A 25,816-nucleotide genomic window follows, 5' to 3' on the forward strand; every position below is an offset into this window, starting at 1 on the left:
GTTGTTGTTGAAAACACACAAAAAATCTAACTCTTGGATTCATAGGTTCCTAATTCATGATATTTTCAAAAACGATTTAAAGGGTTTTAAATTCAATTTAAGAAAATTTAAGGGGTTTGAATTTTTATGATCTGGCAACTCGTTATAAAGACAAAGAATCAACACAAACCAATCTTGCTTTAATACTTTGAGGACGCTTCACAAAAAATGAATAAGGATAATTCCAGTATGCAGATGGATCCCCAGCTTGCCCTGCGCCTTCTTGCCGAGGGAGGTGTATTGGTCATCGCTGGTGTTCCTGAGGGCACGGAGTTCGGCATCGATTTATGTGTCCACACCATTGGGCCAAATTTCCGGGGCATAAAGATGATTCCACCCGGAGTGCATTATGTTTGGTGCGCTTCTCGAGGGCCCTATGGAGACACAGCTCCTCGTGTAGGTTTCGTTCATTTCTTCCACCCGAATGAGATTTTGGTCCGCGAGTGGGACAACGAACTGGAGGAGCTTCGACCACGAAGGATAGCAGAACCTGAGGTAGAGTGCGAGCGCATTCGGAAGAATTTGGCCCAGCTCGAACGCGTGTTGGCTCCCTACGATTACCGATACGTATGTCCATGGAAGGATCTGACAGGAAGTGTCACGGAATCATGCGTGGAGCGCTGCCGACCTTCAGATGGCACAATTCGCACCAATATTGAACTACAGTCATGCCCGGATGCAGAGAGGCCGAGAGGCAGGGGACCTGGTACCAGTAGTGGGAGCAGGCGAAATACTGCTGTCAGACTGCTTTTGGATGAAAGTGAACTTCTCCCGAACTTAAAGCCCGTAGAAGGAACGGCTCCACGGTTCACTTCGGTGCCTCAACGTGTTCCAAATAATGCTCTACCCTCCGATGTATCCAAACATGCAATAGACTGCATTGAAGCAGTGGATAAGCTAATCTGTAGCTTTGAATCCTCCAATGCATTAATTGAAGAATTGCAACTTGCTTATGCATTCTTCTTAGTTGGATACTCCGTAGAATCACTAGCCCATTGGCGAAAACTATTGGGTCTGCTGGCTCACTCGCAAACAGCGGTGACGAATCACAAGCTCACTTATATTAAGTACAGCGAGGTGCTGGCACATCAACTGCCTTACCTTCCAGAGGAGCTGATGGTCCCAAGCCCGCATAACACAGTATTCAAGGACGTACGTGAATTGCTCGTAAATTTGCATGCGGGCGGGTTGAGTGTTAGTGCCGAACGCCTAACCAAGAGGCTAGAAAAGAAGCTAGGATGGAATTTTGAGGGCCTGCTCGATGAAGATCCCGAGGACCAGCCTGTAATCATTGAACTGCCGGAGGAGTGAATTTAAATTGTAATTTTAATAGTTTTAATATAACAATGGATATAAACTGATCGATTGATTTTATCGGAGTGAGTGCTGGGTGCGTAAATAATTCCACAAATCCCGAGCCGTGCGGATGCTGACCATAAACTGGCACAACTTCGTCTCGATTAGGCAGAGAATCAAAAACTTGGCACGCTTGTCTTTCAGCAAAGACTGCAATGAGGTCTTGGCTGGCAAAATTTCACTTATTGTGGAAGTGGAACACTCACCTCCTCGTTGTTCTCTGGACCATTCTCCACCACAGACCATAGATCCTCAGACTCCAAATAAGCCCTAACCGTCATCGACCAGGCCTTATAGTTGTCCAGACCTTTGAGTTTTTCGATTTGCAGTTGCAGTGCCATATCTGTAAACAACTCGAGCAACGTTTTGCAACTAAGCCGCAATTTGCTTTTTCACCATTTTCCTCCACCATTTTCTGTCCAGATTTTCAAATATAGATATTAAAGCATGGTATATGTGTAAGGCTTTTCTTTTCTGCGCATCGACATTTGCAGACAACAATAGACCCAGTTTTTTTATTTGCTTCTGGGACATTGAAAGTGCTGGCCAATTGACATTGAGCTTAAGTGGACACTTTTGATTTGACGCAGAAGCAGCGTTATTGTTCCAGAATATTAGGGCAGAATGTATGCATATGCATTTTATTTTTTGTAAGTAAAAACATATTCAAAACTCGAATAATATATGTAGGTATGAAAATATGATATGGAATAGAAATGGATTACATAACAGCATATTTAAAACACACCTCTTTCTATCTGACGCCCCAATTTGATTTTATACTTACAAAATCATTAATAATTTTTATGATGTTTATATATTCAGATTATTCTATTTTTTTAGGAATAATAAAAAAAAAAACTTACCCAAGTAAAGCGGATTTCCAAATATAACTATTTACTGCCTTCTTCTAGTCAAACAATAAATCCCTAAAGTATGCCAAGAAGAAGAGCTGGCACTTTGGCCATTGGCAATTGTACTTCATTAAGAAATAAACGAAAATTTCTTACCAAGGGTAAACAAATTAATAAATAATATTTCATTTTCCGGTTATCAGTTATGGGATAATTTTAAAATTACCAAAAACAACAGAGGACGGCTATAGCTGAGTTTCCCGACAAATAATACCAGGTACTCATCTCTTCCACCCCACATCCTAACCCCTTTAAATTTTAAAAATGAATAGTAAAAACTATCCACAAAACTGCATTTTTGGATTACTGAGGAAATTACTTAAGGAAATCGGTAGGGAAGCAGAATAAAAAGTCTATACCTCCTCTAAAAATTGTCCGATTTGGCTGAATTTCAGAATTTATTTATCAATAATGGCTAATAAGCCATTGAAATATTTTCGCATAAAAATATTTTTTATAAACTTTTTTGACTTGGCGCTACAACATAATTTTACTTTTAGGGGTGGTGCATAATCGACTCGTTTAAATCTTCTTCAAAAATATGCCGATTTCGCTGAATTTGGATATCCAATTTTTTTGGTATAGAACCTGGCATCAAAATCTTTTCCAAACACCTTCCTTTACTGGTTCTACTGATATATGCGACCTGTGGGTCAACCATAGGAGTCCTTCTCATTGACGAATAGAATATAGCCCCACACTCTGGAGTACAGAGAATTCAAATCGCAGAGAGATATGCTTGAGCTGTGTTTGCTTACATTTAATCACATATCGATATTCAGAAGTAGCCATCGAACAGAAATAAACTTTCACACTGATTGGACTTGTTAGGACGCCCTTCATCGTCGGCCCCAGACACGAGCCCAAAAAATTCAATTAATAATAAATTGCGACGACCAGTTGTTTTTATGATTTTTATTGAAATGAATACGAATGTCAGTTTAGCTGCTGGTTTCTTGCATTTGTATTGCGGTTGTTTTTGCTGCTGATTTATGGTTAATTAACTTTCTGCACGGGCCTTTTTAGCAACTTCGAAATATTAGTCTGGCCTCTTTTCGGCGCTCTTCATTTATCATAAAGAGCTGCAAAAAAGTTCGTGCGAAAACTTTCCTGTTCTGCTCTTGACATTTTCCGTTGTCATTGTATTTCTTCGCTAATCACGCAAACACGCTACAGATAATGCTGCTGTTGATGTTGGGGATTTGGTTTTTTTGGCTAAACTAAATGTAAATTCTTCTTTTGGTGTGGATTTGGGCTTCTGTTTTAAATGCCGACATTTTGTCGTCGGAAAGGATATTCTGAAGGAGTTGGGGCTGGAAGGGAGATTCTTGAAAAAATTCGAAATCTCTACAAATTACATAAGTGGTAGGCATAGAAAATATACAAGTATATATGTATACAATATATATATGTACCGTTTTTTTTTGTATTTAGTAACTACAAATACTTTTCTATATTATTATTATGGTTTGTTTTTTGCGCAAGGTAAGAGATGAGAAAACGACTGCGATTACGATGGAAAACAAATAACGAATTGCAAAAAACAGAACAAAATATTCCAGTTCAATTGTATGTGATCATGCAGAAACAGAAACCAAATTTAGTAAGAGAGCAAGGAAACGTTAAGAGAAAACCAACGGTTCGTATGCGTGTTGTGTGTAATGTGGGTGTCTGTGGTGTGTTGCATGTCTGTGCATATGTAGGTGTGTGGTGTGCCAGTGTCTGGTGTCTGAACAATACACTTACATACATACAAATTTAAGCTTAAGAATTCGTTTTAAATTTCGCTTAACTAACATTCCCTTTTCTCATTTAATATAGTTTTTAGCTTTATTTCGGTCTTTCATTCTGTTTGCTCATTTCGTTTTGTTTACGCTTTTATGTTTTATTTGTATTAAATTTAAATTAATTGCTGTACTCTTTCTTACATTTTCGACTCTTTAATTTTTATGTTTGCGCTTATTAATTTGTTTATGTTTTCGATTTTATTTTCTCTTTCTCTTTTATTATGGGCTTAAAATTAAAGTTGTATTTTATGTGTTGCTGTTGTGTAGATTTATTTATTTTTGATGTGAACTTGCTTTATTAGTTTAAAAATGAATGGATGCCAACTCGATGATATTTGCTTTTACTCGTGTGATTGTTTCTCAATTTTCGTTACGCGGTTGCTTTGTTTTTTGTGGTTTAAATGAAGTTTATTTGTTTTGTTGTTTTGCTTCTCATAATTAAATATAATATTTATTTAAATATAATATAATGCTTTTTTCTCGAATGCAAAAATTTCAAATGTAGTAGAGTGGTTGCTGTTTTATGCCTTTTATTCGGAAGCCAGCACGAGACAAGGTGCCGCTTTAGTGGCTGCCACATAGTTTTTCGCGAATCATGCAATAGCAACAGCAGCCACGCCCACCAGGCCACCCAAGTTTCATTTGTTGTATTAATTTTAGGCTTTTTTGTGCTGAATTTCGGGTTTCATTCTCTGTTCCTGACGATGGATTGTTGCATGCTGGATTACTTGTTGTTGGTTGTTGATGCTGTTGCTGTTGCTTACATTATTCCTTCACTGCCCTTGTTTTGTCGTTCGTTGATTACGGATGTTGCTGCCGTGTTGGTTCGGTGTTGTTGCTGCTGTTGTTGTGTTCTTGTTGTATGCATATATATTATATGGTATTATATTTACTTTTAGAAGGTATATAATGTGTTTTAAATGGAAGGGCGGGGGTTTACTTAAATTACGACACATCCTGATCATCGACATCCGGAATCTGGGGGTCCTTCGGCTCGCCGTCACCTGTGTTGGGGTCTACTTCTTAGTGTAATATTTATAACTTAATAACAGCGACAAAGTGGTTTAAGAATGAGTCTTACCTTCGGCCTGCATATCGGACGTCCATAATGTGAGGTTGTCCCGCAGCAGCTGCATGATGAGTGTAGAGTCCTTGTAGCTTTCTTCACTCAGTGTATCCAACTCGGCAATGGCATCATCGAAAGCGGCTTTCGCCAAGCGGCACGCGCGGTCGGGGGAGTTGAGTATCTCATAGTAGAACACCTAATTTAACATTTACATACGTACAAAAACATTTAATTTAAAAAAAAGTAAGACAAGCCCAGTCTCCAAATCGAACGTACCGAGAAATTCAAAGCCAGTCCCAAGCGGATAGGGTGTGTTGGGGGCAGATCGTTCATGGCTATATCGCTGGCCTCCTTATAAGCAATCAGCGACTTCTCCGCTGCATCCTTGCGATCCGAACCGGTGGCGAACTCGGCCAGGTAACGATGATAGTCGCCCTTCATCTTATAGTAAAATACTTTGCTTTCGCCGGTTGTGGCGCATGGAATGAGATGCTTTTCGAGCACGTTCAGTATGTCCGAGCAGATGTCGCGCAGCTCTTTTTCCACCTGACCACGGTAGGTTTTGATCATCTCCAGCTTCTCCTCGGCCCCCTTAGTCTCCTCCTTCTGTTCGATAGAAGTGATAATGCGCCACGAGGCGCGTCGTGCTCCGATCACATTCTTATACGCCACCGACAGCAGGTTGCGCTCCTCAACAGTAAGCTCGACGTCCATGGAGGCGACCTTCTTCATGGCCTCAACCATTTCTGTTGGAAGAATAGAACCATTGAAATGACTATTTTAACACCATTATTCAATGAGTGTTAGCACATTTAGAAATTTAACATTTGCATATTTTATACCCTTTGCACGGCTGAGTGTGCCGTAAAGGCAGTTCTTCTAGTTTCTTATCGGCGACACGCCCCAATTCATAATGATAAGTACAGCAGCTACTTGTTTGCAGAGCTTGGCATTGCGTCCACGCCTGTTTTAAGCGATTCAGTCATACCCACACTACCCCATTTACCAATCACCGGTGATAACGGCTTTCGCTACACTGTTGCACCAACCTAGCATCATACTCCCGAAATCGCTTCATGAATCACATGCTCGGAGCTTTGGTGAAAAAGCAGCTGCAAGGCGACTTAACCAGTCCACAACGTATACTTTGTTGATAACAAAGCATCAAAACAATTCGGAATCAGAGCTGAAAAATTGTAATAGTAATGGCGCTTCCCATTTGGCACTCCGCTTGCTTGCATTGTCGTGTCAGCTGCTGACGTATTTCACCCACACACCCACCCCCTCAAACAAGCACCCGTTTACACAAGTCAAGAGACGCAGCGGGACATTTGCCGAACGCTTGCCTTGCCTGTCTGCCTCTATTTCTGTTGTTGTAGCACGTACATATGAAAATTGAAATCTAAGTTGCATGATTCATGCGTGCCTCGCAGTTGAACTTCAAAAATTGTTGTTTGCATTGAAACTCTCATTATGTATGTATGTTTGAGTGACGCTTCTGTAGCTAACGCATACGCATACGCATTTTGCAACACTGTCATTAAGGCTGTTGCCAAATTGAACTTGTCAACTGTTCAAAGGCCAGAACGGGAGGCGGAGCTGACCAGATGGGAAACTTCCTCCGCCATCCAGCACATGTTGCTTAGTAGTAATCCACTACCAATTATGAGACATGCGCGCCACTCAGGTCATTAAATATACATATAGAACGAAAAAAAATCAATAAACGGGGCGAAAAAATATAGACTATGATTGCACGACATGACAAATCGCTTCCAAAAAATAAGGAAAGTCCCCAACCAAAAAAACTAAACCCAACTGCCCCAATCTCAGACTGCCTGCAGTCTCAGACATATATATGCAGTATTTATATTGCAAGACATTTTTTCTAATATTTTTTTCCAAATTTTGTTTTTCAGCTTCAACGTCAAAGTTGGACCCTATATACTTAATATTCAAGTACAGATCCTTGTATTCTGCCTAATAATTCTAAAATCATTCTTGTATTTTCACATATGCATATGCATAATGCATACCATTAAAATTATTTTTTTATAAACAGGTAGGTTGTCTTGAGATATCATATATGTATTTACGTATATATATATATTTATATATATATTGTTTTCTGTGCAGGTGTACGTCAGGCGGGTACAATAAAAGATTAAGGAAAATACGGACAAAAAGGGAAAGGGGATGACTGGAGGTTCCTCCACGACTCCCCCTATAACGACTGCCCATCCCAATCCTCCCCCATCCTTATCAGACCGATGAGGGTGTGTGGCTGTGAGGGTGTGCCTGCTTGTGTGACATAAGGGCGCAGCAGCTGAAAAAACATGCGCACATACCGTTACAGCAAAAAAGAATGTGTAATTAGACAAAGAAAAGCTAACAACCGGTCCATAGAGCAGAAGCTGCCGCGAACTGACCACTTAAATGGTGCAATTTGCACAAAAAGCGAACATCCAACGTTTCCCCCGTTTTCATCTAATGCCCATCTATCAGTCATATGTATGCTTTTTCGCATATTGACGACATTGACGGAAAAAGCAGTGCGCGACCTCGAAAAAAATGTAGATAGAACCCGGAGAGTGGGAACGGGAAAAGCGAAGGGGGAATCAGTCGCGAGAGGGGCAAAGGGAGCACCTGAGAAAGCACACTCAGAGGCTGACGTTAATGTGTATTGAGGGGAGAGAGGACGAGGAATAGGCTGCGGCTGTGGACTGGGAGGTGAGGTAAGTTCAGATTGGGGGCGCAGACATTGCCGGCTGGCGGCATTAGCCTGTTTTACGCGTGTGTGCCCTCTTTGGACTGGTGTTGGTGCTCCAGCATGAGCTCCACGGCAACTGCCCAAGTGCGACAAGGCCAACACCAAGTGCTCCCGTGAACACACACAGGCTCACAGATACGGCTCACGCAGGCGAAAATAAGAAGACAAACATGTGATACAGACACAAATATACATGGGTGTGAGTTGGCAGTGGCTGCTAATAGTTGATTGACTTCTTTGCTGCTTTTATGAAGGGACGACGCCTGTTAATGTTGTCAGTTTTGCAGGCAATTATCCACTGCACTATTGCAATTAGCCCTCCTAATGTACAGCAAGCTAAGATTATGCCTCTTTATTTTTCGCAGGCACTGTGCAGAGACGCCGACAGTACCAGACACTCTAGCTATCCCGTTTTAACACAGGCAGCGGCAATCGGAAATCGTTAAGCGCGCGCTTTTTGCAAAAGCCAAATTTGTTGTTTTCCCCACCACACTGATACGGCTCATCCTATTTTTGCATTTTAAGTAGCGTTTTAATTAATTGGAGTATTTTTAATTAAATAAGCAGCAACAATAAAAGCTCCCGGAGAACTCATCCGCTCACACAGTCTCGCAGGCGCACCAATACATGCGCGGGGGTATGAGTAATGCGAGAGCAACAGAAAAAATAATTTTTTCTGCACTATCAGACAGAGTTGCCAAGTGGTTGGAGAACCGATTCAGAGGTGAAGAAGTTAAAACTTGCCGCAACCAATTTGCATAAATAACGAATTAAGGAAAAACTAGGGGCGGGAAAGGAGGGAAGGAGCCGGCGACACAATCGATTCATTCATCGATTTTTCGCAGCAACGCTGCTGTTGCTGCTGCGCATGAAAAGCACATTTTGAATAGAAGCAGCAGAAAAAGACATGCCCCCATCCACATCCCCCTGCAATGATTTTGGGTGTGGATGTAGAGGGGATTGAGATATCTGAACGAAATTAATAAAATAAAATTGTGTCGCTGCGTTTCCTTCTAGAATAATACGCCTTGACAACAACTGGTGACTACAAACAGCCCTTAGCAACGCTTGGAAATGAAAATGTTGGCCGCGCAGCCCTCACTCGCAACGCTAAATACACAAAATTTCGATTTGGAAAGGTACAAGAGGCCCCCCCCCCCCTTTCACAAAATCTTTCGAAATACAACTATTTTCAGTAAATTATAATACGCAATTTCGGCTTCTTTCTCTTTTCGCAATCGGAAAGACCACCGCGAAAACCACGCGAATTTTTGCCGGTAAAAATCAGGTTTTACATTTTTCTCCTCTCCCTCTTTTTTAGTCTTCTTCCGACGCTCTTCTTCTTGGCGTTCCTCCCTTTCTCTGCATCTCCCCTGTTCTTCGTTTCGCAGAAATACTACTCATCGACATTGGCAGCGACGCTACGTCGCACCTACACAAATGAAGCCTGTCTGCTAAATTAAAAATTTCCAGCTTTTTCCCAGCTATCAAGTTCTCCTAGTTTTAAATTGGCAAGCTTGGAACAATTTCGGACGCATCGAGCGACAGCAACTTTTCAGAGACCACGCGACGACGCAACGAACGGACCCCTCCCCATCGCTGGCGCTCCTCTGGCGCTGATGAGAAAATTTTTTCCAGCCCAAGCCTTTTAGGTGCACTTACCGTCGTAGCGCTCGGCCTGCTCAGCCAGCTTCGCCTTGTACACATTGTTCTCGCGCTCAGTCATTGTGTTGGTGCCTTTTCGGTAAATTTATCCACACAAAATTATTTAAATGCTCCCGGTACGTGCGGCGTCGAATTTGCAGTTTGCCAGTTGCCAGTTGCCAGTGTCTCGTCGCCTTCTTTTCTCTACTTGCTTCGGTGTTGCCAGGTGTGAGTGAAGCAGTGTTGCCAGTGGTGCTTGAAGGAAAAATGCAGTGAGGCGCCCTGTGTGCAGTCATTGTTTAAAGGCACCCTGTGCTTTTTCAATCAAGTATTACCAATTTTAAATGTCACCAAATCAGACAAAATAATGTATTTTTTATTTAACACGCATACGGTAGCGCATACTTTGATTTTAATTTTTCTTCATGGATGCTTAAAATATTGTGCTAAATTTAAAATTCAAATTTAAGTTTCACATTTTTGTGCGCCTCGCTGGGAAAACTTGATAACTTAATAGTCTCTTATCGATACTTTTCTACAAATTTGTGTTGCCAATGCAGCTCTCGTACAGAATTTGGTCACACTCTACCAAGTTGCGAAAAAAATTGGGGGAAAACATTAGATAGGAATCGCAAATATGCTTATCAAATAAGGCACCAATTGCATGAGAAGGATGAGTCTCAATCTAGGGGGCTGGATACACAGTTTTACTGTGACAGACACTCAGGAGCACAAGGGAGGATACACAATTTATAAAATAACTTCGATTGTAAGTACCGACATTGTATGACATAAAACACGGTTTTATTTTTCTGACATTTATAGGTCTTCCCTCGCTCGGTGCCACAGGCTCTGACATGCCTGGTAGTGTGGAAACGATTTCATGATGTGAAAAGGCTTCACAGAGAATTAAGCCGACGCCACAAAAGCCTGCAACTGCCGGGAAAGTTGCCCGTACCCACGGACAGCAGCTTCTTCAAACGATTCGATGCGGTGGTCATTCAACGTCGAAAGGAGTACATCCTGCAGCTGCTTGACTTTGCGGCGCAGCATCCGGCATTGTACAAATGCGCTACCTTTACTCAGTTCTTTCAGGAGCAACCTTCACCAAACGGTTCGCCTCTTAAAAAGCTGTACGTAGAGAGATCTTTGAGGCTGGGGAGTGAGAACAGCTGCAATGCATCCATAGGAAATGGGGGTGCCGGTGCCTTAGCCGATATTTGCGAGACACTTGATCTGCGCTACGAGGCATGTGATGCCGACGAAACATCACCGGATCCGCGCGATAAGGATAAGGCAAGAGTAAAGGAAGTCGAGCTTAAAGCAGAACCGAAATCTATGGCTCAGTCCATGCAGGATGAGATTTCCAATAAGCGGGACTATTTGCGCCTTCTGACGCCTATGGCATCAATTGAAAACGAAGATAGTGACTACATATACGAAGCGGCCCTCGAGTTCAGCCATGCCGTCCAGGCGGAGGTCAATTTGGAGTATGCAGAAGCCCATCATCATTACAAGCATGGCGTGGATCTTTTGCTTAATGGATCAAAACAAGATGCCAACGAGGAGAGGAAGTTTATAGCCAAGGCCAAGATAGCAAAGTATTTAGCCCGTGCGGAGGAGATCCACGCCAATTTTTTGGCGGCAAATCGCCTAACGAAGAAGCTGCAATTTCAGCTCTCTCTTGATTTGACCGATAATGGTTGTATTGAGCAGTTGGAGTGCCCTTGGAACCAGCTGGCCCAGTACAAGGTGCTTCAGGTGCTGCATGAACGGGTTATGCTAGTTCAGTGCGTGACAAAGCCTCAGCAACCCGCGGCAGTCATGAAAGGCATTGAAAAGCCTGCTAGTCATTCGCTTACTCAAAGCATATTTCTGCCTCAGAAAGTGCCGTATATGGTTCAATTACTGGCCTATTTTCAGTCTGAGCAAAAGATATTTTTGCTCTTACGACATGCAGAAGGCGGCAGACTATACGACTATTTGCAGAGCTACACCCCTACAGGTAGCAAGAGTGTCAATTACGGAGAGCTTTTTCCGGTGGAGACCCAGGAGGAGCAGCAACATCTTACTGCCGACAGCGATGTCAGTGATTTGGTGCGCAGCTCCCAGCAGTTGCTTAGGTCTGTTTCAAATACGTTAAGTAACTTGCAAGCTGGAGTCCCAACACCGAAGAAGCTTAAGTCCGATATTTGTCGTATTTGGAGTAAGCCCATTCCAGAGCAATGCTTGCGCCAGTGGGCCTGTGAACTCGCCATTGCCATACATAGCCTGCATGGAAAGGGCGTGATACTGCGAGACCTGCATATGGCTAATATCCTTTTGGGCGCTAAGGGCCAGTTGCTACTGACTTACTTTTACCAAAATGAAGGACTCAGCTCTGACGACAACTATGTGCACAAGGCACTCAGCTTCGACGCGCTAGCCAATCATTTTGTGGCCCCAGAAAGACCTTTGAGTTTTCGGTCCGATTGGTGGAGCTACGGCGTGGTTCTCTACCAGTTGCTATTGGGAGTGGTAAGTGTGATTCTAAAGCTATAAAGTTTATAGTATAAACCAGTCATGAAATATTTTTTTTCCAGCCTTATAAAGCTACTCATCCAGGTCAGCTGGAGCTTTATGGATGCGTTCAGTATCCTGGTGATTCCTTGGACATCTCCGAAAATGCAAGGAATCTCTTGGAGAAATTGTTGGAAATAAAACCAGAGCTTCGCTTAGACTACGATCAGTTACAAGCGCATCCGTTTTTTAAGGGCATTGATTGGCAGGCGGTTTTGAAACAAGGAACAGCTTGACTGTTTTCGTGAGAGCCGTTACTTTCATAAAATTTTATTTTTTATATTTTTGCCAATACCCTACAACTGAGTTGCGAGCTTTGTATATTATATATATATTATAGTTATAATATTTCTTAAAAATCTTCAAAACCCTCGAAATATTCCCCACTGTTTCTCGATGTTAAAGTGAAACACTTACGATTCCCATATTTATATTATATGTTATTCTGCTTTGTTTGTTTTTACAATTTTTTAGTCAGTAATTGGTACAAAATAAGATTTATTCATATGTCTATTATATACATTGGCAAAATGTCCTAGAGTATGATACAATAACGTAATTTAAACTAATTTAATTGTAGGTACAACAAATTTTTTAACGAATATACAAAGTGGATAGATTAGTATGTAATAACTTTGTAATGCCAAATGAGCTAATATACAATACAGCAAGTTTTATTGTCTAAACAACAGTATTTAAAATTATGTCTGGATATACTAGAAGTAAGTTTGGATTCGGGGGTCTTTGCGGGAAATCCACCCTTTATCAAACGGGTAAGGCACATTTCGAATGCATTTAGACTGGGCTCTACATGTGTACTTATGTATGTATGTTTTAGAAGCTCTAGCCTTTGCTAATCTATACTTAAAACTAGAATATACGTTAAGTTTTGGCAAGACTTATCGATTCTGTTGTTGCAACTTGCGAAAATAAATCTAAAAGGAACCTATGGCAATATGAAAACAATGGCCAGGGACTTTATCTGTATAGCAGATCTGCAAAGTCCCAAAAGCTTCTGGATTGTGGAACTCAGTCGGGCTTAAATATCAAAAATTACACATGATACATTAATTGGCTATCGAAAATATAAAATGTTACCGTTAAATTCGAGACTATAAATACGATTTTGCTTTGAAGACAATCTTTAAATGCCTGGCTCTTTTTTGAGGTCCACACGGCCCCACAGCCAGCCGAAGATACAAGGTTCGAAATGCTGCACACCCCACGCACTCTTAAAATGGACGCCTGAATCGGGCGCTTGGCATGATGGACGTGGTCCAGCGGCGGTTGCTGCTGTTCTGCTGTTGTCGTCTATGTGTGAGCATTTCCCTTAGTGCAAAAAAGGCGGCAGGGCAAAGGTCTGCGCCTGCTGCTGCTGGGCGGCATTCTCACTTTTGATCACAGCCTGCATGCCACCGCTGTCGTTGTCATCGCTGCTGGTACCTCCTCCACCTCCGCCGCTAGAGGATCCGCCTGGAGCACTTGTCACATAGTGCTGACCTTGAGACTCTACTAGGTGACAGTTTGAACTAGGACTCAACTCTAGACCTGATCCACTTTGGTGGCATTGAAGGTGTACGTATTTTGTTTCCTCTGCGCTCAGGTACTTCCCGTTTAGTTGCTGCTGGGACTGGTGGGATTGCTGCTGCTGGTGGGTATGGACTGTGACCAGGGTGCTATCTGCCAATTGTTGTTGCTGTGGATGCTGAGCGGCCTGAAGTTCCGCCGGCTGGTAGCTTGTTCCATTGGCCACCACGTCTTCGCCTCCCCCTGGTACCGATCCGGATGCAGTTCCCATCTCCATGCGCGGCGGGCTCCCGTAATCAAAGTGCCGCATTGGGAACATCTGACTCTCATGCACATAAGCACCATACTGGCCGGAATAGGTGCCGTAAGGACTGGCCGCCGGGGAAAGCAAACTGAACTGTGTTGTCAATTCGTAAGGTGTCTGGTAGCTGGTCCAGCTATCCATACTGCCCGGGGGCGTCACTGTAGTCGTCTGCGGGTAGCTGGTAAATGGAGGGGCCAGGGTTCCGGGATTGAGATTTGCCGTGGGCGGAGTGCTCGTCTTGATGTAGCCCGTTTTTCGTGGCGGTTCGTGCTTTCGCCATTTGGCGCGTCGGTTTTGGAACCACACTTGCACCCTGGATTCGCTTAGGTTCAACTTGATGGCCAGTTCTTCGCGTGCAAAAACATCCGGATACGGTGCACGCTCGAAGGCGCGTTCCAGTTCCTCCAGCTGATAGGCAGTAAAGGTTGTCCTGTTGGTAAAATAATGGATTTAAAATTTTAATTTTATCCAAAAATTGAAATAATATAAAGAATTGTTTCTGTCTAGTGTTATTATTAAGTTCATTAAAACAAAGTAACACCCCAGATTACGTTTGTATTTCCTTTAAGTGTTCCTTAGGATGCCCCTAAATTACTCATACGCCCCGTGGTTGACCCATAAATGGCCAGTATTACTGCCTTGGGGGACATAATTTCAATGATTTCCCGCCGTTAAATTAATTGGTACTAAAACAGATAAAAATTGCCATCAGCTTACCTCGTTTTCTTTTTTTTAATGCCATTGGGATCGCCTTTCTTTTTACTGCTGCTGCTCTCCTTTTTCGGCGCAGCGGATGTCACACCTCCTGCTGCGCCTGCTGCCCCCTGAACTCCTGTGGAGCTGGTTGAAGTGCCGTTGGGTGTTCCTGCACCACCATTGACCGTCGAGGAGCTGGTGGTCGCAGTGGCGACAGGGCCACCGGCCTCCATTTGTCCGCAGATTTCATCGGGCTTTTTCAGTTTTCCAACCGATGAACCTCCGTTGAGCATCACTGGAGAGGAGTCCTGGAGCAGAGCGTCGGTCCCGTGCTGATCCAGATGATCTAGGTGATGTGGGCTGCCACCGTAGAGGTGTTGCAACTGCTGCTGTGGCTCGTACTGATCCTTGGGCGAGTAGTCAAGTTTGCCATTCATCGGATGATAGTCAAGGATTCCCACCAGTTGCTGCTGTTGTTGGGAGGGCTGTTTGTGGATCATAATGCCGTTATGGCTGGGCGGAGGAGTAGCCGCATAGTGCAGGTGATGTTGTTGCTGATTTTGCTGCTCCACGATTTTCTGAGGGGCAGTGATGTACTCGAACTTCTGGGTCGGTGAGTAACAGCCAATCTTAACATAGTCTAGCTTGGGCACATAGTTGGGAGATCCTCCGGGACCAGAACCACCACTTGCTCCTCCCCCTCCGTTCGGCAGAATTGTGTTGCAGTCGGGCAATCTCTGTTGCTGCGGGGGCTGCTGTTGCTGGCTGCACAACTCGTGGACACTGCCCAGCATCACGGGATGCATAGCAGTCGAGGTAGGCAGGAGTGGCTTGGCGCCTAGAGGGTTTAATGGACCGCTGCCAAAGTCCCCAAAAATGTGGTCGTCGAAGCTGTCATGCTCCATCCTATATCCTTGTATTTTTCAAAAAACACCAACACAAATCACAAATCACGGGCTCAGACTTTGGAGATCACTTCCTTTCCAATTCATTAGATTTTTACAGCTATATTCGTTAACTGTTTTTTTATTTTGTTCTTCAATGTTTTTTAATTGCGTTTATAATTTTTTTCTCTTAAATCTGTTCTTTTATTTTATTACTATTTATTATTTATTATTTATATTCCTCCTTAGATCCTGCTCACCGTCGAGGTTCGACTTTAATTGAGTCGGCTTCGGCGATGATTGCCTTTTTATACCGGCGCAGGCGACTGCGCAGCGTCGGCCCTGGCAGCGACCAATCACAGGCCATCAATGGCTGTCGCTACTCGGGGTGTGGTTTCTCCTCTCCAACAGCATGTTTATTTTTGTATTTCTGACTTTTTCTACTAGCTGCCCGTGTCCGGTTCACATTTCTAACTATGAATGAGAATGCTACCAGCATTTTCCGCCTGGGAACGGAAAACGATACGGAATGTCAAGTCCTGGGAACGGGACTAAGATTTCTACTGGATTGAGATTTCATTGGAGGACCCGGGAAACATTAAGGGACACATAAAATTGCTTTCTTCATCCTAAAAGTATTGAGTAAATTTATTAAATTAAACTTACTAAATTATTACCTAATAAAATAAGAACTAAGGTTGGAAAGCTTTTATTACTTATACTACTTTAATTACCTTACTACTTAAGTTGCATGAAATACTTTTTCATAGCCCAATAAGAGATCATACAATAGTTAACAATTAAAAAATATTCAACAATTCCATAGTTAAATTTCAAGTGCTCCAAATAGTATCTCGAATTTAAAAATTTTTAGAAGGGAAATCCCTTTATGTTTTTTATGTTTAACATATTCCTTGTTTCTAAAGCCACTGCATATACATAAATTCTTAACATTTATCAATGAATGACGCTTAAATGCAAAGAAAATAAAAAAGGCAATTATTCTTTTAATTAACTAGATCGAAAACGGGGAGTTCTTCGTTTTCGAAAAACTTATATTATCTTATTATCGATTATTAAAGAGAATTTATAAAGTCTGAAAGACTCCAACAAATAATCAAAGGGAGGCAACTCCTACTGGCCCCAACGTCCCTGACTGCTGTAACTGTTAATTTGCCTAATGGCAAAGCTATATCATTTTCGTTTGGCTATCCCTAACAATCCACCTTCATTTTCACACATGTTGGTCGAGTCATTAATTTCTGACTCACAACGAATTTCCCTTCAATGCACAGTCGCTATTCACATAAATGCAGCGGAATTTGGAGGGATAGCCCAAGATCGGGGTTTCCAATTGGACAACCCCTAAATTACAAGGCTTCTGAAGGATCGGCAATCGGTTGGCACGCTTGCGACCTCTTCCTTCCACTTCTGACGGTTTATTCTTCCCGCCACGCGAGTCACCCTTTAAAAGGACTCACTGGAGTTGCGTGTGACCTTTTGGCCAAATGCTGGTACCTTGATCACCGCACTTAGACCGGGACTAAGTTATGGCTCATTTGGGTAGACCCATCGATTTCACGGGATATTTTAAAGTGGGAGGCGAAGGATGCGGGCTACAGTCAAGAAGGGAAAGTGCCAAATTTATACAATTATTAAGATTTTGGGATCACCGATGAAAATATGATCGTAGGTTTGTGTCCACTAATAAGAATTAAGTAAAAGCAGTAAAAGCAAAGGAATGCATGGACTAGGTTTTTGGAAATGCTTCTCTAGAAATATTATTAATTTATAATAATAATTAGAGCTGCTAAAAAATATTTACTAACAGTTTTATTATACATATATTTATAAAAAAAACTTAAATAATAAGGAAATACTATATATAGAGTCAAACAGGACTTCTAAGGAACTTCAGAAGTCACCCATTTAACCCGCATTGATCTTGTATTAAAAGCATGAGCTTCCCGGGAATTCAAGAAGGATCAACTATTTTCCCATCGCTTGAAGGGCGGTAAAGAGGAAGGAAACCCATCAAATTCCACACGAAATTACAAAAAAAATCTTTCACACAGACACATTGGACAATTCGATACTTTTCGGCATTGCAGGTTCAAAAATGCGGGCAAACGGAATCGAGGTCTGAGAAATGGATGCGAGGCACGCGATCAGTGCCGAAAGATGAAAACAAATAAATACACCCCGTACTGTGGGTACTGGGTCGTGACCCAGAATGGGAGGGATGTTACTGGAAGGTACAAAGTCTTTGGGGTGCGGACCTCTTGTTGCGTGTGAATAATCAGACAATATTTTGCATTAGCCAATTCACCAATTATGAGGGCCTGAGCTAGAGGATGGTGCCAGGATACAGTCACTGAAGGGGGAAGTTTAATGCTCCTCCCGTACAACCTTGAGAAAATCAGATGACGTTGATTATATCTGAGGCCAGATCATAAGTCAAACATATTATTGATCCTTGAACCTTTTGAGAAAAATTTCAGTTTGAGAAAAGGACTTAAAGATTTTATAAACCTAATTACACAGAAAAGGTCTTAGGCTAACGTTTCAAATGCATAAAAGATTTAAATAAAACTACATATAAAATACTTTTATTTGTATTATAATTTGACTGTATCTGGAATTTTGCAGTTGGATTGTGTTTGTTTTAAATACATATGCGATAGGAACTACTTGGTACAGTTGACGCTGGCAAGCAACAAGCGCGCCTAAGCTTTTACTGAATATTTTTTCATATTTTTTCCATAACTATACACGTACTCAGAGACGGCGGACAGACCAATAGGCAGATACGCCAACAGAGGGCAGACAGATACCCAAGCCTATCGCCAAGTCGCCGCATCCACACTGGTCCCACCGACATGACAGTCCATCCTCAGTGGCAATATTGCACGGTAACATCAGCAAAATTCCCTCATCCTCGGTGACAGGGGCATGGCATTATCACATTGTATTACGATCTGAGTGGAGACAGCCACGACGTTTTGTTATGCATTTCTACAAACATTCTCACAAATATACGAATATTTACGAACATATGTTTGTATCTACCATTTCCATTCGCTTGGCTTTGGATCGGCGATTGTGATCAGTTTGCACAACGAAATTCCAATATGGCGGGCTCAAGCTCGGCTCACACATTGTCAATCTTTCACATTTAGGCATATGTATGGATACTACACATTTATGTTCCGTGCCAGAGTAAAGAGTAGAGCTCACCAATACAGACGCGTCCAATTAAGCTTCGTTAAGATCAATTTAAATCCCGCATAAAATATCAAATAGTTTTTGTATTTTAGTTTCACTTCTGCCTCGGCAGTCGCTATTTGTTCTCGCTCTCTCAGTGTTCAGGAGAAATAAAAAATATAAAATGAAAAATGAAAAACCTCGACTTATGATCACTACACTGCAAAAAAATTAAGTTACATTAAATGTATTTTAGGAACTGTCTTTAAACATACATAGTTTATTCTTTAAAGAAAAACATTATACTCTCTTAGTTTTAGTAAAACCAACCTTTTTTTCAGTGCGTATTTCGAAATCCACTGCCCACGAGACAAAGTCTGCAAGTCGACCCGTAGCCAGAGCCGTAAACGTACATATGTATGTACTTGTTCCCGGACCCGGCCCTTCCTCTAGCTTTCCAGTGGCATTGCTGACGAAGATGTATAGTTTTTTTTTTCTCATTTTCGGCTCGTTAATTCTCCATGGCACTTTGGGGTCCAACTTGCCTGGTGCTTACGATTGCGGTTCGGGTTGTTATACCCCTCTGGTGCCCGCTTTACATGATATGTAGTACATACTCTTGAACAGTTGTGGGGACGGATGTGAGAGCAGTATCTGACATATGACCCAGACGAACGGCGACGATCACAAACGTTGACTCAAATTGGTTTATTCATTTTGCTTTTAGCTTTCTGTTGCTTTATGATTTTGCCAACATTTTCCATAAATGAGATTTGTATCGTCATGACTTTACCAAAATTTGGGAGTGAGTTTTGTTTTCCACATACTTGTAGCTCATAAAATCTTTCTTACATATCTGTAGTTTCCAAAAATGTATAGCATACTTTTTAGCGTGATTATGGCATATTTAAGAATAATGGGATTTAATCGAAGTTTTTAGTGATCTCTACTTGCAGAGTGTTTTGCAGTGATCTTTACAGAGAGTGATCTCTAATTATAAATATTCTATATCTCTATATTATCGGGATTCTTATGCTCCCGATAGAATCGGTGCAAGCTTCTTAGTATCAACAACCGAATTATTTTGGTTGGATATTTAATATAATCTGTTAAGAAATCTTCCGCCTACACGAGATAATTGTTCAACAACCCTTTCAAATCAGGGAGTCCTCACTGGCCCAACTCCCCGCCCCCACACACAAAATCGCCCCTAAATACTTAATGCAATCAAAGGGAAAGTGAGAGTGGACGCCAATAAATTAAACGCAATCTCCATTGGACAATTGCTATCGCATATCGCACACGAAATGTGGGGCACATGGAGCATATAGCTGAAGATGTCAACCGCTTGGTTTGGCCCGTGTAATTGGCTTTGGGTCTTGGGCAAGTCGATTCACGAAAAATCGCAACACAGTGCGCGCAATTCCAATTAATTGCCGACAATTGTGACTTATTTAAGGCGAAGGCGCCATTTAATGTGGCACTGTTGCAACTGTGGCCGATAACTTGAGCGGCACGATCGTTGTCACATGGCGATTTGTTGGCCAAACTGGCAAATTATGTAATTTGTATCGAAACTACATTGTAAGAAGCTTAAACTTAATAAGAAATCGAGCATTTACGTTATAATTAAGTAATTTTAGACAGATTATATCATTTTTTAAGATTCTTAATATTTAAGATCCACTGATTAGCATAGTAAATTAAATTTAAATATTATTGAATAATATTTAGCTGTCTTAAAGTAAATAGGAATTTTATTTTATAAACTTTTTAACTTTGGTAGTTTGGTAATTAGTTTGTTTTCATTGATTTTTAAGGTAAAATTAAAGTTTCTTGCATTTATTAATTTCTCAATCGGTTTGTGTGGTAATATTTAATTAATTGTGATTACCGACACTGCACTTGACACTGCCATTGTTTGGAGGCACCACTTATCGTTTTTGGCGTTGTGGATCTGTGTGAGGACTTAATTGTTTGTAATTAAATAAAATTGTACAAGGTCGATTACAAAAATTCATCGCGAACTCGGGGAAGGGGCTGTTCTGGATGTGCTGGTAAATCCATGGATCCCAATTTGTTTTAATATAAAATGCCGGCCGGCAAGCAATTTAATTTGTATTGCATATAGTGGCGTCGGAAAAATTGATTCCTGCTCATTATTTCATTAAGGCATTCTGCCAATTGGCGGGACGAAGGCCGAAGAAGCCCAGCCTGGTCTATCAAATTGTCTCGATTTGCAGTTCGATTTGATTTCATGAATGGAATTGTATCAATTGATTGTTTTGGTTTTGTTATCGTTGCCTTTTGATCGCCAATAATAAGGTCGTGGGCGTGCTTCGACTGCCCATCCTGCTCTCCCCTGACACCGTCTAAACAGATACGAATTATTGTAGATGGTCTGCATCGCGTCGTCTCTGGTTTAATGAAAAAATCAAATTGTCTAACTTAATCCAATTTGCCCGATTCAAGTTGGTGGCACGCATTTCAATTGGTAAAACAAGTGCAAATGAATGTGGAATCAGTGGGGATCAATATTTATTCAATAGATTAAATGTGTACGCGTTTTATTAGAAATAAATTAATAAAAGAAAATAATAATTTCTTTAAGTCAAAGACTTGAAGAGCCTTTCTAAAACTGTAATGATCTATTAAAGTCAGGGAAGACGGAGGAGGAGTATCAAAGCAAATTTCCTCCCAGCAATATCTACGTTTTTTTTTTTAACTTCAGGGCCTCAATGACGGGGCACTGGGTAGTGGGGATGACCTGTTTTTAAAGTAAAGGAGATGACCATATTTCGAGACTATTATTTTAAAAAACATAAGCCTAAGGTGTGAATTAACGAATCTTTCGAATAAACGAATATGTGAAAAAATATTTGTCTCACACATATATTTTCTTATATAGACAAGTCCCACCAGAAATTCCAAATGCGTACGCGAAATGGAGGCTGGTGAGACAGAGTCATGGGATTGACCAGGGACGAGGAAAAGGGAGACCGGGCATGACATGCGGGCAGGTTTAAATTGATCTTAACGAAGCTTAATTGATTGCATCAGTATGGGTGTGTACGTGTTAGCATAGTGTATATCTGCGAGAGAATAGTGGAAGAGAGTTTTCAACACTTTCAGAAATGTTTTCCAAACTAATTTCATCTATAGCGTAACAGCATTAACGAGAATAAAATCGTTACTCCCAGTGTAAGTATATTTTGAATATTCTTTTTTTTTAACACCAATAACATTTGTAAGTAAATGTAAGAAAAAGCAAAATATTTAAGGCACATAAGAAGTTTATAAATCAATTCAAAATTTGAATCAATTATATAAATCAATGAAAATATTTTCTTATCATGTAAATAAGAAATTTTCTTATCACTTATATAGGAAATTATGTATCATTAATAAATTAAATATTTGAAGATTTTCAATATATTTTCCATATATATCACTTCATATATCCGACGAATTACAAATTGTAATACGTTAGATTTACATGAGTGATATACCAAATGAAAATTATTAGAAGTCAAAAGTCGTTTGGTTTGGGAATCTGGGTAAAATTAAGGAGATTTTGATTCACTACATCAGGACTAGGGAATATTAAATACGCGTCGATTGCTATCATCCGAAACCGACAATACGTTCAATTCGGCACTTGCAAGAAAAAAACTTTACAAAGAATATCTTTATGCCGTGTAGGAATATTACAAGGGTAGAGTACAAGGGTATATTGTAGTCGTGTTCATGTATGTAATCTAGAGAAGGAATTATCTCCGATCCCATAAAGTATTAAAGACATTATATTTCCTTTTTATAGGAGACCCATATATTTATATTTATGGGTTATATTTGCATTATATTTATGTATGTATATACCTTTGCCCATACAAACGGTCCAAAATTTTGAACGCGTGAATCGAAGACTATAAAAGATAAAACTATCAGATTTGGAACTTGGGAACTTGTCAAAATTATGACAATTATTACTCCCGCCCCCCAAACAGAAATCTGGTATTAGCGGCAGTTCAGCAGCCAAATAATTTTTAGAGGAGATATAGACTATTTAGTGTGCTTTCCTACTGAATCGATAGTATGGCCGCAGGTTTGTAGTTGTTGTTTCGCCCAAAACGCAAATGTATGCAACAAAAATTTGTTGTTTGGAATAAATACATCCAGCTAGAGTTTAAAGTTTAAACTATGAAGTTAAGTTAAATTGTTGGTGGAAGAGAAGAGTACCGGGTATATTATAGTCGAGAAACTCGTCTATAGCCATCCTTTCTTGTTTTATTTTGAGAGCTGGTTTGTAGCGGTATTACGCGACCCGTTCCAGATTTTCATAGTCTTATTTGTTAATTATCTGTTAACTGATTTTTCCCGTCTTTTTAGACAAATAATGGACAACTTAGTATAACGACTGAAAACTTATCATATGTTGTCTATGCAAAATAATTAAATATAGAACTGCCTGTAAAAATGTTTTTTTTTTTATTTGACATTCCAAAGGTCTATATTGCCATTGAAAAACCCTGGTAAGTATTGTAAAAGTTTCGGTCATTTCTTTTTAAAAATACATCCATAAATTTGGCAATATTAAAAATTTTTTACATTTTTAGCTGACCTTTTTGTAGAAATGCCCATATAAAAATTCGAAATAGGACGCATTTCGGTAAAAAAAATAATATTGTCTGAACTTAATAAAAAACCATTAAATCTCCAAGTTTTTAATTTATTGTTTCATACATATATCTTTCATATATATCATATATCAACTTTGCATTATTTTCACGCAGAGCATAGATCTCTTTTATCTTAGGACATACCAAGAAAGATTTTCTAAGGAAATAGTGCCAATTGGACAAAAGACGCTAGTGAAGTACATTGATTTAAGCAATTTGTCTATGGATGGGTGGGTGAGCATATTTTTAAATCAATCGCGCTTAGGCATTTGCAAAGTCAATGCCCTTTTGGATGTTCTTCTTCAGCTCAGGGATGGCAGCCTCAAGCAGCTTCTTCTCATAATCGTTGAGCTTAGGCAGACCCAGGTTCTCTTGCAGACCGTTCTTTCCAAGGACCAAAGGTGTGGAAAAGAAGGTAGCTTCAGTAATGGTTGACTGAACGTAAGAGCACTCGATTACGTTCTTCTCGCCGTTAAGACCCTTCAGCAGGGAACCGGCGAAACGGGCTCCAGCGTAAGCCATTGAAAGCGTGGCGGAGCCAGCTCCGGCTTTGGCCTTCACAACCTCGGTACCGGCTTCCTGGATACGCACTGTCAGCTTCTCGATCGCATCCTGGTTACCCTTGAACTGAGGCTGGCTTTGGGACAGGACAGGCAGAATGGTGACACCGGAGTGTCCTCCGATAACGGGGATCTGAACAGTCTGGGGATCCACGCCCAAGGCATGGCCGATGAAGGCGCGGGCGCGCACTACATCCAAGGTGGAGACACCGAAAAGACGCTTAGGATCGTAGACACCAGCCTGCAATTTGATAAAATTAGAATCACCATCTTCTTTCCGATTACTTTTGAATAACCTTCTTGAGGATCTCGGCAGCAATGGGCACGCAAGTGTTCACCGGGTTGGTGATGATAGCCACTAGGGCCTTGGGGCAGTTCTTGGCAATGGAGTTGGAGATGTCCTTGATGATACCGGCGTTAACATTGAACAGGTCATCGCGGGTCATGCCGGGCTTGCGGGGTACACCAGCAGGGATGACGACCACATCGGAGCCTGCAAACGTTGCAAATATAATTAATCACTTTGAGCTTTGGTCTTTTATTTTTCAATCTCCGTGGCTATTAGCTACTGCTGATAAGTCAGTGCTTTTGATAACGTCGTTAAAAATACCAATAACCTTTCTACGGTCTCAAAGTGGCTGTCTTTATCAGAGCCTATGGTCTCTTGAGCAATCTTATCAGAGCATAAAATGTGCTTAATGCAAATAACATGAAAGTTTTTATTTTACAGGGACTTTTACCCAATACTTAAATAAAAGATAAATTGAGATTTTTTTTTGACTAGAGGTAAGTTTCAGCTTATTAAAAACATATAAAATTCATAAATATGCAAAACTCAAGAAAAAATCAAATTTAAATATTTTGTTGCCCCATAAATCGTATTATCTGTCATGATTTTAGCCTTACTTATATATTTCTTATCATTAAACTTAATGTATTTTATGTAAATGTATTGAATATTTAAATATAGAAATCGCCGATGTAACCTTCTAAAGTGTATAAGCTTTATCCGATTGGATAAATCATCCCCACATTCTGGAGCTATTTTGTAAATTTTCCACCTTTGCTTAACCTAACCTCACATGCTGCCCTTTACTCACCCTTCAGAGAATCGCCCAGCTGGTCGGCTCCAATAAATCCGGCGGTCTTGCTCTTGGTGTCGATGTGGGACAGATCGGCGGCCACACCGGGCGTATGCACAATATCGTACAGAGCCAGGTCGGTGACCAGGGGATTCTGCTTGAGCAGCAGCGACAGGGGCTGGCCAATACCTCCGGAGGCACCGCAAACGGTGACCTTGTAGTTGTTCTGCCGGAAAATTAAAAGATAAATCCTGGAATTAGTATTTAATGCTGTAACAAGCCAGCTGGTTGCATTTTCCATTTGCTTCATATTGTGAGATGCAATTTCGCATGTTACGTAAACATTTTCAGTGGCGGAGCTAATTCCTAGACGGGATTTGCTAGTTTCCATTCTCACCTGCTGGCTGACGGAGAAGTTGCGCACTCCCTGCAGGGCCAATTGTTTCGTCACTTGCTTCAGCATATTTGCAAATTTGTTTTGTACAAAAATTGGTTAAACAATTAAAGTAACACTGCCAACTAAATCCCAACGACCAATGAGGCGATTTGCTTTGCGAATCTCCGGTGTGTATTTTGTTGTTGTGCGACCCACGCATCGCGGGTGTGCCAACTTGGTTCAAAGCGATCAAAAAGAGCTTTCTGAGCTTTTTTTTTTTAAGAAAAAAGATAGTGTGTTACCTACATCGTTTGCTGGCTATTAAGGGGTATTTGGTTTTAAAAATTTTTTTTTATTATTGAGGCACCA

At 41.0% G+C, this 25,816-nt stretch overlaps 6 protein-coding genes across 8 annotated transcripts; 2 read left to right on the forward strand and 4 right to left on the reverse strand.

Moving 5' to 3' along the window:
* Positions 1–69: 69 nt before the first annotated feature.
* LOC108130738 (protein AAR2 homolog) lies at positions 70–1,379 on the forward strand. Its single transcript, XM_017249319.3, has one exon. The coding sequence runs from the start codon at positions 208–210 to the stop codon at positions 1,348–1,350; it is 1,143 nt and encodes a 380-aa protein (XP_017104808.1). The 5' UTR covers positions 70–207; the 3' UTR covers positions 1,351–1,379.
* LOC108130739 (uncharacterized) lies at positions 1,348–1,736 on the reverse strand. Its single transcript, XM_017249320.2, has 2 exons — positions 1,602–1,736; positions 1,348–1,545 (listed from the first exon to the last, which is right to left on the reverse strand). Exons 1-2 carry the CDS (start codon positions 1,734–1,736, stop codon positions 1,411–1,413), a joined length of 270 nt encoding a protein of 89 aa, XP_017104809.1. The 3' UTR covers positions 1,348–1,410.
* Positions 1,737–4,304: 2,568 nt separating this feature from the next.
* On the reverse strand, positions 4,305–9,812 carry 14-3-3epsilon (tyrosine 3-monooxygenase/tryptophan 5-monooxygenase activation protein epsilon). 3 transcript variants are annotated; one of them, XM_017249421.3, is made up of 4 exons: positions 9,595–9,812; positions 5,439–5,908; positions 5,178–5,358; positions 4,305–5,112 (listed from the first exon to the last, which is right to left on the reverse strand). In XM_017249421.3, the coding sequence occupies exons 1-4, from the start codon at positions 9,656–9,658 to the stop codon at positions 5,042–5,044; spliced, it is 786 nt and encodes a 261-aa protein (XP_017104910.1). In that variant the 5' UTR covers positions 9,659–9,812; the 3' UTR covers positions 4,305–5,041. The 3 variants fall into 3 exon arrangements, with proteins under 3 accessions (XP_017104910.1, XP_017104909.1, XP_017104908.1); XM_017249420.3 differs by having other exon boundaries at positions 4,305–5,115; XM_017249419.3 differs by having other exon boundaries at positions 4,305–5,118.
* A 103-nt stretch (positions 9,813–9,915) lies between these two features.
* On the forward strand, positions 9,916–12,824 carry LOC108130800 (ribosomal protein S6 kinase-like 1). Its single transcript, XM_017249417.3, has 3 exons — positions 9,916–10,345; positions 10,402–12,093; positions 12,159–12,824. The coding sequence occupies exons 1-3, from the start codon at positions 10,241–10,243 to the stop codon at positions 12,369–12,371; spliced, it is 2,010 nt and encodes a 669-aa protein (XP_017104906.2). The 5' UTR covers positions 9,916–10,240; the 3' UTR covers positions 12,372–12,824.
* repo (reversed polarity) lies at positions 12,555–15,829 on the reverse strand. The gene is made up of 2 exons (XM_017249418.3): positions 14,684–15,829; positions 12,555–14,396 (listed from the first exon to the last, which is right to left on the reverse strand). The coding sequence occupies exons 1-2, from the start codon at positions 15,565–15,567 to the stop codon at positions 13,466–13,468; spliced, it is 1,815 nt and encodes a 604-aa protein (XP_017104907.2). The 5' UTR covers positions 15,568–15,829; the 3' UTR covers positions 12,555–13,465.
* A 7,636-nt stretch (positions 15,830–23,465) lies between these two features.
* Mdh2 (malate dehydrogenase 2) lies at positions 23,466–25,651 on the reverse strand. The gene is made up of 4 exons (XM_017249461.3): positions 25,469–25,651; positions 25,090–25,297; positions 24,286–24,482; positions 23,466–24,230 (listed from the first exon to the last, which is right to left on the reverse strand). Exons 1-4 carry the CDS (start codon positions 25,532–25,534, stop codon positions 23,691–23,693), a joined length of 1,011 nt encoding a protein of 336 aa, XP_017104950.1. The 5' UTR covers positions 25,535–25,651; the 3' UTR covers positions 23,466–23,690.
* Between the last annotated feature and the right edge of the window lie 165 nt (positions 25,652–25,816).

The sequence above is a fragment of the Drosophila bipectinata genome, chromosome 3R (assembly GCF_030179905.1).
Source record: "Drosophila bipectinata strain 14024-0381.07 chromosome 3R, DbipHiC1v2, whole genome shotgun sequence".
Lineage (NCBI taxonomy): Eukaryota > Metazoa > Arthropoda > Insecta > Diptera > Drosophilidae > Drosophila > Drosophila bipectinata.